This window comes from Cervus canadensis, chromosome 7, assembly GCF_019320065.1.
Source record: "Cervus canadensis isolate Bull #8, Minnesota chromosome 7, ASM1932006v1, whole genome shotgun sequence".
Taxonomy (NCBI): domain Eukaryota; kingdom Metazoa; phylum Chordata; class Mammalia; order Artiodactyla; family Cervidae; genus Cervus; species Cervus canadensis.
In genome coordinates, this window is record NC_057392.1 from 47,708,230 (window position 1) to 47,721,582 (window position 13,353).

General features: G+C 34.9%; 1 protein-coding gene across 1 annotated transcript in view; it reads left to right on the top strand.

Annotated features, from left to right (window-relative positions):
• The window catches only part of PAK2 (p21 (RAC1) activated kinase 2), an 87,185-nt gene that overhangs the window by 57,715 nt on the left and 16,117 nt on the right, over positions 1–13,353 (top strand). The window contains exons 6-13 of the mRNA XM_043473269.1: positions 571–678; positions 2,168–2,300; positions 4,239–4,302; positions 5,702–5,750; positions 6,229–6,341; positions 7,800–7,917; positions 9,972–10,071; positions 12,293–12,489. Coding sequence (XP_043329204.1) covers positions 571–678; positions 2,168–2,300; positions 4,239–4,302; positions 5,702–5,750; positions 6,229–6,341; positions 7,800–7,917; positions 9,972–10,071; positions 12,293–12,489 — 882 coding nt within the window. The remainder of the gene's footprint in view (positions 1–570; positions 679–2,167; positions 2,301–4,238; positions 4,303–5,701; positions 5,751–6,228; positions 6,342–7,799; positions 7,918–9,971; positions 10,072–12,292; positions 12,490–13,353) is intronic.

Here is a 13,353-nt window from a genome sequence, read left to right on the forward strand (position 1 = left end):
CATCTAAGTTACCATGTAAACACAAACACCTCCTGCAAATAGTAGCTGTTTTATTTTCAGTTCCTCAGTTAGGAGGAAACCGTCTCCTGGAGTTATTTGAAAACTATATGTAATAACATGTAAAATCCATACCTAGCACCCACCTGGCAAATAATACATTCTGTATAAAGGATAATGCCTTGCTCTTTTGCTTTGTTAGCCAACACTTTCTGGTGACTCTGGCTGTTTTAAATAACTGAAAAACTCTGACTTATACAAGGCCCAGGGGATTTTTGGTTTTGGTCTTAACAAATGAAGTGATTGTTAATTTTGGGGCTTGCTTAAAGGGTATAAAATTCTCTATATAGTATTCTCTCTTAAGAATACTTGGTATTTACTATATACATTTGTTTCATAAACTTTAATATATAGAATTACCTTTTAAAATGATTAGATTAGAACCAGTAAGGTTTTATTGCTTTGAAATGAGCTAGTAAATATATTTCCAAGTATGTTAAAAAAAGAGAGTGTATTTTCATCTGTTGTTACGTTTGACTTGTCTCCCTTACTTTACTTATGTGATAAATGCAGCTGAATACCAAGGGATCGGAAACATCAGCAGTAGTAACAGAGGAAGATGACGATGATGAAGAGACTCCTCCTCCTGTTATTGCCCCACGACCAGATCATACAAAATCAGTGAGTTTCTGATTAATGAACTGGGTTGTATGTCTGTGCATGTGAGTTTTAAAAAACAGCAGTCTCTATTTGATTTCCAGTGACTTTTAAAAGGGTTTCCCAGTTGGCCTCAGTGGTAAAGAATCCACCTGCCAGTGCAGGAGATGCAGGTCCGATCTGTGGGTCAGGAAGATTCCGTGGAGAAGTAAATGGCAACCCACTCCAGTATTCTTGCCTGAGAAATATCACAGACAGAGGAGCCTGATGGGCTACAGTCCACGGGGTCACAAATAGTTGGACATGGCTGAGCATACATGCATGCATGATTTTTAAAAAGTCCTCCTGCTAAAAATATTTTAATATGGGGGATTTGACTAGGAGATCTTTACCCCTAAATACCATTCATCAAAAAACTAGTTTTTTTGAAAATGAAAATTGAATGGGTCTTTAAAAGTTAAAATGCATATTGTGTTTTCTTTCTGCATTACACCATCTCTTCCAGAGAACTCATCTGCTTCTCTGCCTTTCTCTGTTTATCTCAGTGCAGAAAAGTACTAAGTCTGGAACTTGGATCTTAGCTCTTATCCAAAGCATGTATTTTATCTCCCATTTAACATTTCTATTAAAACATTAATATCATTCAGGAGGCTGCCAGGAGTGAAATTTCTAACAGATATGGGAGAATTTTAGCAATAACAACGTTGGACAGAGACAGCAAGAGTCCTGTCCTACTCCCTATACTAACAGATAAAGTCAGCGGAGCGTGGTGAGGTGTTGGCACAGTGAGCAGGTTTAAAACTCTGACTGCCATTGGATCCTCATCGATAGAGGGCTCTATTATCTTTACCATTTAGAATTGACTGTTTGAAATGAAATGATAGAAATTATATTTGTGTAAAAATTTTTGTGGAAATTAATAATAGTTAGGCTTCCCTAGTGGCTCAGACAGAAGAGAATGCCTACAACGCAGGACACGGTTCAATCCTTGGATCGGGAATATCCCCTGGAGAAGGAAATGGCAACCCACTCCAGTATCCTTGCCTGGAGAATGCCATGGACAGAGGAGCCTGGGGGGCTATAGTATTTGGGGTTGCAAAGAGTCAGACATGACTGAGTGACTGACACTTTCACATTGCAACATCAGGATTCCCATTCTTTTGCTCTTTATTTCTCTCTTGTAGAAAAATACGATTTTTAAAGTTGTATTTATTTCTGCTTCATTTCTGGCACATTATTTTTTATCTGATTGCACCTAAATTTCATTTACAGATCTTCTGTTTTGCTGTATGAACTTTTAACATATGTATATGATGTTCCTAAGAAAAATGTTTCACATTGGCTCTTAGTTACCAGTCTTCGGTAAAACAAGTCTGAAAGTATTACTCTCATTGTTTAGAACACTGAAAACAACTTAGTTTTTGTCAAAAATCAAAGAATTGAATAGTGTGCCGGTTAAGAATACCTAAAAATATTTTTCTTCAAGTCTTAGTAATTAACTGTTTCTCTGCAGATTTATACACGATCTGTAATTGATCCTATTCCTGCACCAGTTGGTGATTCTAATGTTGATGGTGGTGCCAAGACTTCAGACAAACAGAAAAAGAAGGCCAAAATGACAGATGAAGAGATTATGGAGAAATTAAGTATGTTGCCTACATTTTACATTATTCTTTTTTTTTTCCATTTATTTTTATTAGTTGGAGACTAATTACTTTACATTATTATAGTGGTTTTTGCCATACATTGACATGAATCAGCCATGGATTTACATGTGTTCCCCTTCCTGATCCCCCTTCTCGCCTCCCTCCCCATCCCATCCCTCTGGATCTTCCCAGTGCACCAGCCCTGAGCACTTGTCTCATGCATCCAACCTGGGCTGGTGATCTGTTTCACCCTTGATAGTATACTTGTTTCAATGCTGTTCTCTCAGAACATCCCACCCTTGCCTTCTTCTGCAGAGTCTAAAAGTCTATACTGTACATCTGTGTCTCTCTTTCTGTTTTGCATATAGGGTTATTGTTACCATCTTTTAAAATTCCATATATATGTGTTAGTATACTATATTGGTGTTTTATCTTTCTGGCTTACTTCACTCTGTATAATGGGCTCCAGTTTCATCCATCTCATTAGAACTAATTCAAATGAATTCTTTTTAATGGCTGAGTAATATACATTATTCTTAAATTGTTAACAGCCCCTGAAACATTTGGCCTGGATGGGTCTTAATTTATACCTTATATTTTGGCTTAAATTGTTCTTTCCTAGGAACAACAGCTTCAGTTAATGTCGTAAAGCCAAAATAATGCTCTTCTTTGCCTGCTTATTATTATGTGCCGACTCGTGAGCAGCGTCTTTGCAATAGTCAGTATTTTGGGGAGCAGTACTTCTCAGAGGGCCAAATCTAAGGGTCCTAATTGGAAACTTTATCAAAGGAAGTTTGTATATATTTAAGCACACCTGTAGAATACAAAATGTCCCTAAATGAATAAACCAAATGTCTTATCTAGATAATATGTGTAAGTATAAAATGTGTTTTTCCTCCATTTTCATCCATCAACTATCATTGGCCTGGATCAAGCCCCAGAATAATACATACAGGCCAGAGAGAGGGTAGCAGTATCTCATTACAAGTCTATAGCCACTACAGTTATAAAGGACACTGACCTAGAGGAATCAAGGAAAAATATTACAGATTGGCTATAGGCTTGAGGCTGAGTACCTATATAAAATTGGTTTATTTCTGTAAATTTCTTTGATATGTCCCTCTCTCCTTTTACCTTGTGAAAGTTTAAGTGAAAATTTAGTGTGATTTTTCTCATGCTTGGACTTACTTGTAACAAGACTATGTTAGGATTTTATGTACAAAATCATACCTTTTTTTTTTTAAACTGAATCCTGTTTTAATTTAAATTTAATTTAATTTTAAAACCTGTTTCTTAGTTGTGGCTTTGTGAACTTTTCTTAAACAGATGTATGATTAGTTTATATTAGAGTAATCTTTATAGCAGTAAGTGATTTACTAAATATATTGAAAGATAGATATAGGAGAAGAGTTAGAAAAGCTATTAGGGTTTTTCATTTGGATATTTTATATGTATATTTTTCTCATAGTAAGTAGTTTTATAACTTACCTTTAGTTTAATGTTGATACATTTCAGTGGAGTATGAAAAGTAGGATGACCAACTTGCCCTCTCCCCAGGAATTGACCGGTTAAGTTTTTTTTTTTTTTCCGGTTAAGTTTTAAAATTTAACATGTCACATCCTAAGAACCCCCTGAGTCTTAGGAAAACTAGTATAGTTGGTCATTCTGTAATGCTGTCATTTTTTAGAAAGTGGTAGGATAATCAAGACATTAGGAAGTCTAACCTAGTAGAAATAATGTATCTTCTTGCTTCTGGTACTTTTTTATTTTTATTGCTTATTTCTTGTGTTTGAAGCATACATTATTTTTGAAACTTAGTGTTATGTATGTTCTAAAATCAGTGGAGTTTATTAAAAGAAATAATGTTATCAGAGTTAGTTTACAATTTTAAAATGCTTGACTGAGTTTCCAAATTTTTGTTGTTTTTGTTTAAAATAGGAACTATTGTAAGCATAGGTGACCCTAAGAAAAAATACACAAGATATGAAAAAATTGGGCAAGGGTAAGTATTTGTGACTGTATTACCAGAATATTCATGTTTTCTTGATGTCCAGCTTGATAACTCTTTTGCCTACTGACATTAAACACTTAAGGTATTCTCTGAGTAGTATTGGATTTGTGTAAAAGTATTGAACTTATTTCTAGATGCTATTAAAATACTGTACTACTTAGTGATTGTACATTGCTGCTTCTTAAGTGTGATTTCACATTGGTGGTAAGAGATTAGATGGGTGGGAAAATTGTCCACCAAATATTTAAAGGACAGTAAGAAAATTTACTTCAAGTTTATAGTGTTTTCTTTCTTTAAATGCATTTTAGTCACATCATTAGTATGGATCTTTAATTCTACTGTCCTTCTGATTTTGTTCAATAGTTTGCATTTTTAAAAATTACTATTTATTTATTTATTTTATGGCCATGCCACATGACTTATGGGATGTTAGTTCTCTGACCAGGGATCAAATCCAGGTCTCCCACAGTGGAGCTCAGAGTCCTAACCACTGGTCCCTCAGGAAATTCCCAATAATTTGTATTTTAAACTATGCTAACTGAAATCTTTCTTTTCTATTGCTTGAGAGCAGATGAACATCTTGAATTCTTAATGTTAATACTCTGGAAATTATTCTGTGAGTTTTGAGAGTGCGCTTAAGTCTTTTTGAAAACTTTTATGAATTTCCTTTTAAAAATAAAATTTAATTGCACCTCTGGTTTTAATAACAAAAAATTGATAATCATGTTAGTATCCTTGAGCCTAATAATGGATAAATAAATAGTGGTATGAAAAAGTGAAAGTGTTAGTTGCTCAGTCATGTCTGACTCTGCAACCCCATAGACTATAGCCCTCAATTCAGTGTTGAATCAGAAAAGCAAATTATAGGAAAATACATAAAATGAAATCATTTATATGAAGTTTTAAAAATATGTTAAATATCTTCTGTAGTGGTACACACCTGTGTCCTTAGTAAAGTATAGAGAAACATGTAGAAATTATGCACATCAAATACAGAGTGAATGTACAGCACAGATTACTTTGGGGAAGAGGGAGGATGCCTTTGGAAAGGCCACATAAGAACCTTTAAATTTGTTTGTAGTTCTTTTGTTTCTTAAGCAGGGAAATAAATCCATGAGTATATGTTACTGTTTTCTTTTTGTCTGATCTTTTTTCTGTATTTTTGTAGGTCTGAAATTTATGACAAATTTCTAGCATAAGTTTTGGCCACAAGGATTACCTCTTTTTCTTACTCTTACCCCCTTTGTTTTTGCTTTTACTTTTTTTAAATATGTTCCATCTTCGGTGTTCTTTAACCCCCTTTCAGTTGTTTTGAGTATAAAGTCTTTGGATGTTATAAATGAGAATGATTTAGAAATCTTAAATCTGCTTGTGTCTTTTTTTTCTCTAGGGCTTCTGGGACAGTTTTCACTGCTACTGATGTGGCACTGGGACAAGAGGTAAGCAACTTTTTCATATTTATGGGTGTACCATTAGCTTTTACTCTAGGAAGAACCTAGACCTGCCTGTGAATAATCAATGAGGAATTTCTTTTTCAGTTGAATATGTTGAAAGATTACTCTAGATAATTTTATAGTATCTTCCTATTGAGGGGAAAGAAGAAGTAATTATGTGTTTAGTTTCATAAATAAACATTTTAAAAACTATTTTCCCGGTTTGGATGAAAAGAGGATTAATTCCTGGCACTAGACTGACCTTGGGTTTAGATTTCAAGAGAAATCTGAAAATATTGGGGCTTCTGTATTACAAAGAATTGTGCATAGGCAGTGTGGAAATGAAAGTACTGCCTATGAGTAAATTATAATCTCACTGTATAGGATGTATGTAGTAAATTAGATGATTAACTTATTAGTGTTTATGATTTTCTAAGAGAATTAGGAAACTTTTCTGATTTTTTTTCCCCTGTTTCCATCATAGGTTGCTATTAAGCAGATTAACTTACAGAAACAGCCAAAGAAGGAATTGATCATTAATGAGATTCTGGTGATGAAAGAATTAAAGAATCCCAACATAGTTAATTTCTTGGACAGGTAAATAGAAATTTTTCTTAAACATTGGGAGAAAAATGGTTTTGGAGGTTAGCCAGGCTAGGGTTGAGTGTCAACACTGAAAAGTAAACTCAAAGTAGGGAGAGAGGTGAAAATAGCATGTTACAGTTTGTGCTGTTAGTCAATGAGTTCGTGTCCGACCCTTTGCAATCCCATGGACTGTAGCCCTCTAGGCTCCTCTGTCCTTGGGGATTCTCCAGTCAAGAATACTGGAGTTGGTTGCCATGCCCTCCTCCAGGGGATCTTCCCAACCCAGGGACTGAACCCAGATCTCCCTTATTGCTGGTGGATTCTTTACCGACTGAGCCACCAGGGAAGCCCATGTTACAGTTTAGACGGTCCCTTTTCTACTTAGGTATCAGTTGGCAATCAAGAGAAGGCAGTTAAATGAAGGACATTGCTACTAGTGCTCATAATAAGTACAAATGATCAGGAGCAGAAACACTAAGGAAAGATTGGCTGTGATTCATGTCTTGATACAGAGGTGATTGGCCACTCAATTTTTAAACTTTCAGGTCAATTTTATTTTATATTTTGTCTTGGGAAAATAACATGTTTATCAAAACCTCATATAATTTAGGAATTGATGTTAAATAACAGAATAAAAAGTAGAAGAGAAAATTATGTATTTTATAACCTTTTTTGTTTTTGGGCACACTATGCAGCATATGGGATTTCAGTTCCCTGCCCACGGATTGGCAGTCAGAGTACGAAGTCCTGATCACTGGGCCAACAGGAAATTCCCTTACAACGGATTTGTTTTTAAAGCAGGATGTCTATGTGAATGAAAGAAAAATAATAGAAAAATAAGTGAGAATTACAGTGGTGATTGTATTGGAGATAGGGAATTATAGGTGACTTTTTAAATTTCCATATTTAAATTTGTTTTGAATGGATTAAGAGAAAACATACTTGTAGACTTTAGGCCTACCTCTGGAGACCATGTTTATAGAAATCAACTTTCCAGGTACATTTCTCTGCTTTTTAAAATAGTATTTCAAGTCAGTAAAGCATGGGTGGTTAAGATAAGCCATAAGCTTTGGGACCAGTTGTGCTTAGTTTCAGACTCTGGTTCTATCACCTACTGGCTATGTGACTTTGTATGAGTTACCTAATCTTTCCAGGTCTCCATCTCCTGGAGGCCTCCCATCATCTGGAAATTCATACCATACAGGGTGATTTTAATTGGAATAATCTATGTACACACTCAAGTTAGAATTGTGGACAGATTTTAAAGTGATTTAGGAAAATCATAATGACCTTCTCTTGCTTTTCTGTGCTGTTACATAGCAGCTTTTCAGTGTTCTTCCTAGCTATCAAAGCTACCAGCTTTCTGGGTTTTTTTTTATCAGGGTGTCTAATAATTGAAATCTTCAATATAGAGTGCCATGTATTCAGAAAAAGTGAAAGTGTGGATGTACTTTGTATGTTCTCTTTTAGTTACCTGGTGGGAGATGAATTGTTTGTGGTCATGGAGTACCTAGCTGGAGGATCACTTACTGATGTTGTAACAGAGACATGCATGGATGAAGCGCAGATAGCTGCTGTGTGCAGAGAGGTGAGTTTGCTCCTTTTTTGATAAGTTACAGTAACATGTGGTTAACAGAGTTGAAAAGGGGGAAATATTTATTTATTCAAGTAGGATACTTTTGAGGGTAAGAGGGGGTGCCATTAAAAACACTCGACAGCGGAAACAAGGACAAAGTGGTACACATCTTCTCCCTGGGTGTTAATTAATGCGTCTGCTTGTGGTTTTATTGATTTCCTTAAAGGTGACCAATGAAATGATATTCATTAATGAATTTTGAGACACACTGTTTGTTTAGGCCAGTAGAATTCTGTCACATTGCCTGCATCTAAGCCAAAAGTGAGTCTTTCTTTCTTCCGTGTAATCTTTTTCCTATGGATGAAACTTGGGTTAATGATTTGCCTATTGTCGTTAAAACTGAGACACTACTTAGAATCCTAGGAATCATTGTCACAAAGGGTGAAATTGTGACAGTTCTTACAACTGTTATGTTTCCTGTGATTTGGCTTCCCTCATTTTTACAGTGAATTATAAGTAAATTATAACCTTTGTTCATGTAAGAACAATGTATGTGATATTTTTCTTTTTTCATCTTTTATTTGGCATTTTTTTTTAAAAAGTATTCTTCAAAGATTTTAATTCTGGTGTAATTATGCTTCATTCAATGGATAATCTTCGTGATTGTTTCCAGAAGGATGGAAATAAGAACTTTTTAATAGTTTTAAATATGATAGTTTAATAATATATCCCTTAACAATGAATGTTTGAAAAAACGAAGAATGTTTGGTCACTTAAAAGTTGATAAAAACAAGAATTTATTTATACTTAATTTGTTTTTCTAATAATTTTTTTCATAATTGGTATAAAGTTATTTTAAGAGTTCCTCTATTTATTCCTAATTGGTATAAAGTTATTTTAAGAGTTCTTCTACTTATTCATACTACAAGTATTTTTCTGGGGATTTATTCTTTTCAGAAATCTGCTTAAATGCTTGGTAGATGTGATGCAGTAATATACAGTTACTCTAGTTTTTTTGAGTAGTGTAGTGTTTTGAATGAGATTTTTAGTTGTAAAGATGTACAGACTTTATTTGTTGTTCTACTTTAATGCGAGTAAGAAATAAAAACAACTTTTTCCAAGTTACAATTTATATGTGGTTTACATTAAAAAAAACATAGCAAGCAAATTTTAAAAATTTAATCTCATTCTGTTTTTAAGGAAGTGAGAGTACTTTTTCTGCTCTTTTGACTCAGTGCTTTCTGATATATGGCATAGTATCTAGGATATGGATATAACTTTATGTAAAACCTACCATAGAGGAAAGGAAGAAAACATTTTACATAGACTACCCAGTGTCTTATATTGATTAGACTTCTGAGTATCTCAGATTCAGATAGGAATGATTATGAGTTTATCCTTTACTGTTGAAAAGGGAAAGTGTTAGTCACTCAGTCATGTCCGATTCTTTGCAACCCCATGGACTGTGGCCTGTCAGGCTCCTCTGTCCTTAAAATTCTCTAGGCCAGAATACGGGAATGGGTTGCCATTTCCTCCTCTAGAGGATCTTCCCGACCCAGGGGTCGAACCAGCGTCTCGTGTGGCTCCTGCTTTGGCAGTTGGATTCTTTACCAGTGAACCACCTGGGAAGTCCCCATTACTGTTGAAATGATATCTCAAAAGCCTTGTGCATGTTTACCAAGTGCTGTGTACCTGTAGACATTTAAATTTAAACCTAAACAGGCCTAGAAATTATATTGACCCACCCATTCATTTCATAAATGAGAACATTGAAGACTAAGTGATATTCTTATGGTATTAAATAACCTGTGGCAGAAATAAGACTAGATAAGACATTATTTAATAGTTGTTTCTGGGTAAGACCAGAGTAGGAAGAGCAGGATCTTATTATTTAAGGTGTCTTATTTTTGTAACTTTGCATATGACAGAATTTTTTTCTCTGTAAATGTATTATTAGAGTGTCTTCTGCTAGATACTAGAGGTGGTACTCAGATAAGTAGTGTATATGAACTTCCCTTAGACTTTTCAGGGACTATTTCATTGATGGGTGTTTTTTTTCTGTTCAGTGTTTACAGGCATTGGAGTTTTTACATGCTAATCAAGTGATCCACAGAGACATCAAAAGTGACAATGTGCTTTTGGGCATGGAAGGATCTGTTAAACTTAGTGAGTAACAAGTGAACAGATAACATTTGTATGTTAATTATAATTTTCTGCCTTTTGTTTAAGTAAAAACTCTTTCCTGCTATTAACATTTTTATGACAATACATGGAGTGGGGGAGAATAGTAGTAAAAAGATATGAACCATCAGCTGGACAACTTGAGTTTAAATAGTGGATCTGCTGCTACTTGCTGAATAATTTTAGGTGAAATTATGTAATCTGTTTATGTTTGTTTCCTCATTTGTATGATAAGGAAAATAATAGCACCTATCTCAGAGAATTTTTCTGAGTACTAAAAATGTAAAACACTGAGGAGCAGTGCCTGGTACTATTGTGATGTTGGTTCTGTCTTCCAAACATAAACTTGGATTTGTCTCTGCTACCTGTTGGGGTAGATTTTTCTCATTATGCTGTTCGTCTTTGTTTCAGTTTGGTAGATGGTGGTCTAATTAGGAGAGGCCTATGTGACCCAGACATCAGAGATGACATTTTTAGGGAGAAATCGTTTGTAAACCCCTTTCCCTAATTGTCTTCTGTATCAGACATGATAGAGTCATGGGGGAAAAAGAAACTCTCTTCTTCTGCTGGCTGTAATCTCAGTTCCAATCATGCCCTCTGGAGGATTCAAGAACTTCTACTGAGGTTTCTCCAACTATGCAAAATGCAAGATATTTCTTGGATCAGGAGACCAGAAACTATTTCTTCTGTTTGCCTAGAGAATTTGGCTCCTTTTCCAACATCTCTTTTTAAAAATAGATTCTTCAGGGCCTTCCCTGATGGTCCAGTGGTTAAGACTCTGCACTTTCAATGTAAGGGGTGTGAGTTCAGTCCCTGGTTGGGGAACTAAGATCCCATAAGCTCTGTAGTCCAGCCAAAAAGTGGGGGGAAAAAAATCCTTCAGAGGTTATTCAACTGCAAGAATGAGGATTTAGTTTCTATCGGATGGTCAAAATATATAGTTAATAATTGTAATTTTAGTGGGAAAGCTAGAAGTTGATATTCTCATACATTTTTGGTGGCTACACAGGTAAACTAAATTTGACCTTTTGGGATACTATTTTACCCTGGCTCTGCCACTCACTAGATAAATGATCTTGGTGTGCCTCAGTTTTCCCATTTGTAAAATGGAAGTCATAATAATAAATGTACCTATCATAAAGTTATAATGTGGTATGTTTTTTCTTATGAGGTACTTGAAGCAGTTTTATAAGCACTCATTTTAGCTATAAATGTTATGATTTGACCTAACAATTGCTTTTTTAAGACTGTCTGCTATAGAATTGCTGAACATATGCACAGCAATAAGTACAAAAATGTTCTCTGCAACCTTGTAAAGAAAAGCCAACAATATCTAAAATAATCTAGTAGTACAGAAATGGTTAAATACATTATGGTGTTTTTATATTCTGTAAAGTTGTGTAGTTACAATAATAAGGTAGGTTAATATAGTAATACAGAAAGATCTCTAAAAATAGTTTTAAAAAGCAGTTTACAGAGTATCCTAAGTAAAATATTTAAGTAAAATAAACCAAGCAGTTTGTAGATAGTTTTTGTATATTTGGAAATGCATAACAAAAGTCCAGAACTTACAGACCTAAATGTTAACAGTATTTACACATGGAATAGAATGAGTTTAACAGTAGAAGGAAGGAAATGGTTCTAGATTCTTATGTTGACTTTCCTACTGAATTAACGCTGGGTTCTAAATTAGGTATCCTGCTCCTCAGTTATAAAATGAGGTGGTTGGAATAGAGTAATGCTGGTGAAGACCTTGTGGGTACAGTTGCAGTTAAATGTGTTCTTTTTCTGGGCTCTCATATGCTTCTTATTAATTCTAGCTTCTGTTTTTTTTCTTCAAAAGTAGTGTCCACTTCCTGACCTTTACCTGATTGACAGTGGACACAGTTTTGGTGTCCAGCTTTGGTAACTTTTTCTTTTAGATTTTTTTCAACTTTATTAAAAGTTTTAGGATAAAATTAATTGTTTAGAATAAAAACCTTCCTAATAATTTACCTTCTTGTTTTGGGAAGTAAAAGTTAAAAAGTAAGAGTGTATAACATCAAAATATCTGGAAGCCCATTCTTGTTTACTTTATTAGTACATTCTTAAAAACTAAGAGATTGAATACTGAAATATAATTCGTTAAGTCATATAAAGTAAACTCCTAAAACAACCCATGGACACCATTAACTCAAGATGTTTTGTATTTTTTTTTGTTTTGTAGCTGACTTTGGTTTCTGCGCCCAGATCACCCCTGAGCAGAGTAAGCGGAGCACCATGGTTGGAACGCCATACTGGATGGCACCAGAGGTGGTTACACGGAAAGCTTATGGCCCCAAAGTAGACATCTGGTCTCTGGGTATCATGGCTATTGAGATGGTAGAAGGAGAGCCTCCATACCTCAATGAAAATCCTTTGAGGGTAAGACCAGTTAAACACTAACCTTACTTTCAGAAAAATAATTTTTTTTAAAATCATTAATTTAGAACTTGCATGTGCTAGGCACTGGCCAAGGATTTAGGATACAAGATTGATTAAAAACAAAAAAACCCAGTCTCTTCTGTCACTCTGTATCTAAAAAACATTTGCTTCTGAGTTACTGAGTTGAATGTGTTAGGTTAAAGAGTTTGTAATTTTTTGATAAGCTGTATTGTTTCTAAATTTGCACATAAATAAGGATTTGCTCAGTTTTCTGTAGAATTAAGAGACTCTAGATATGACCTTCAGGTTTGACTTTGAACTTTGGCCTCTGTACCCCCAGGTACAAAGAGGGAAGCAGGATGCCATCTGTGAGAAGGCTGAGTAGATGGCAGTGTTAAAAAAGTCCACATTCAGACAAAAGAGTGAGGGTCCCCAGAAACAGATGAAGTCAGTAGACTTTAAACGGTTTCATGTTCCAGCAGCTGAGGTAGAGTTCCAACTTCCCTTCTTTCTCTCTTTTTCCTTTCCATTCCTTCCTGCCTTCCTTCTTTTCTCCCTTCCTTCTCTTCCTCCTACCTTCCCTCCCCTCTTTCCTTCCTTCTTTTACATTACCGTATATAACTCCATATCAGTAGTTATTAAGGAAATGCAAATCAGAACCTCAGTAAGATCACTTCATGCCTACTAGAATGACTGTAATAAAAAAGGCAGAAAATTATAAGTATTGGTGAGAATCGGGAGAAACTGGAACCCTCATGCATTGCTAGTGGGAATGTAAAATGGTATAGCACTTTGGAAAACAGTTTGACAGTTTCTTTAAAAATTGACATTGAGTTACCATGTAACTTGGCAATTCCTCTGCTA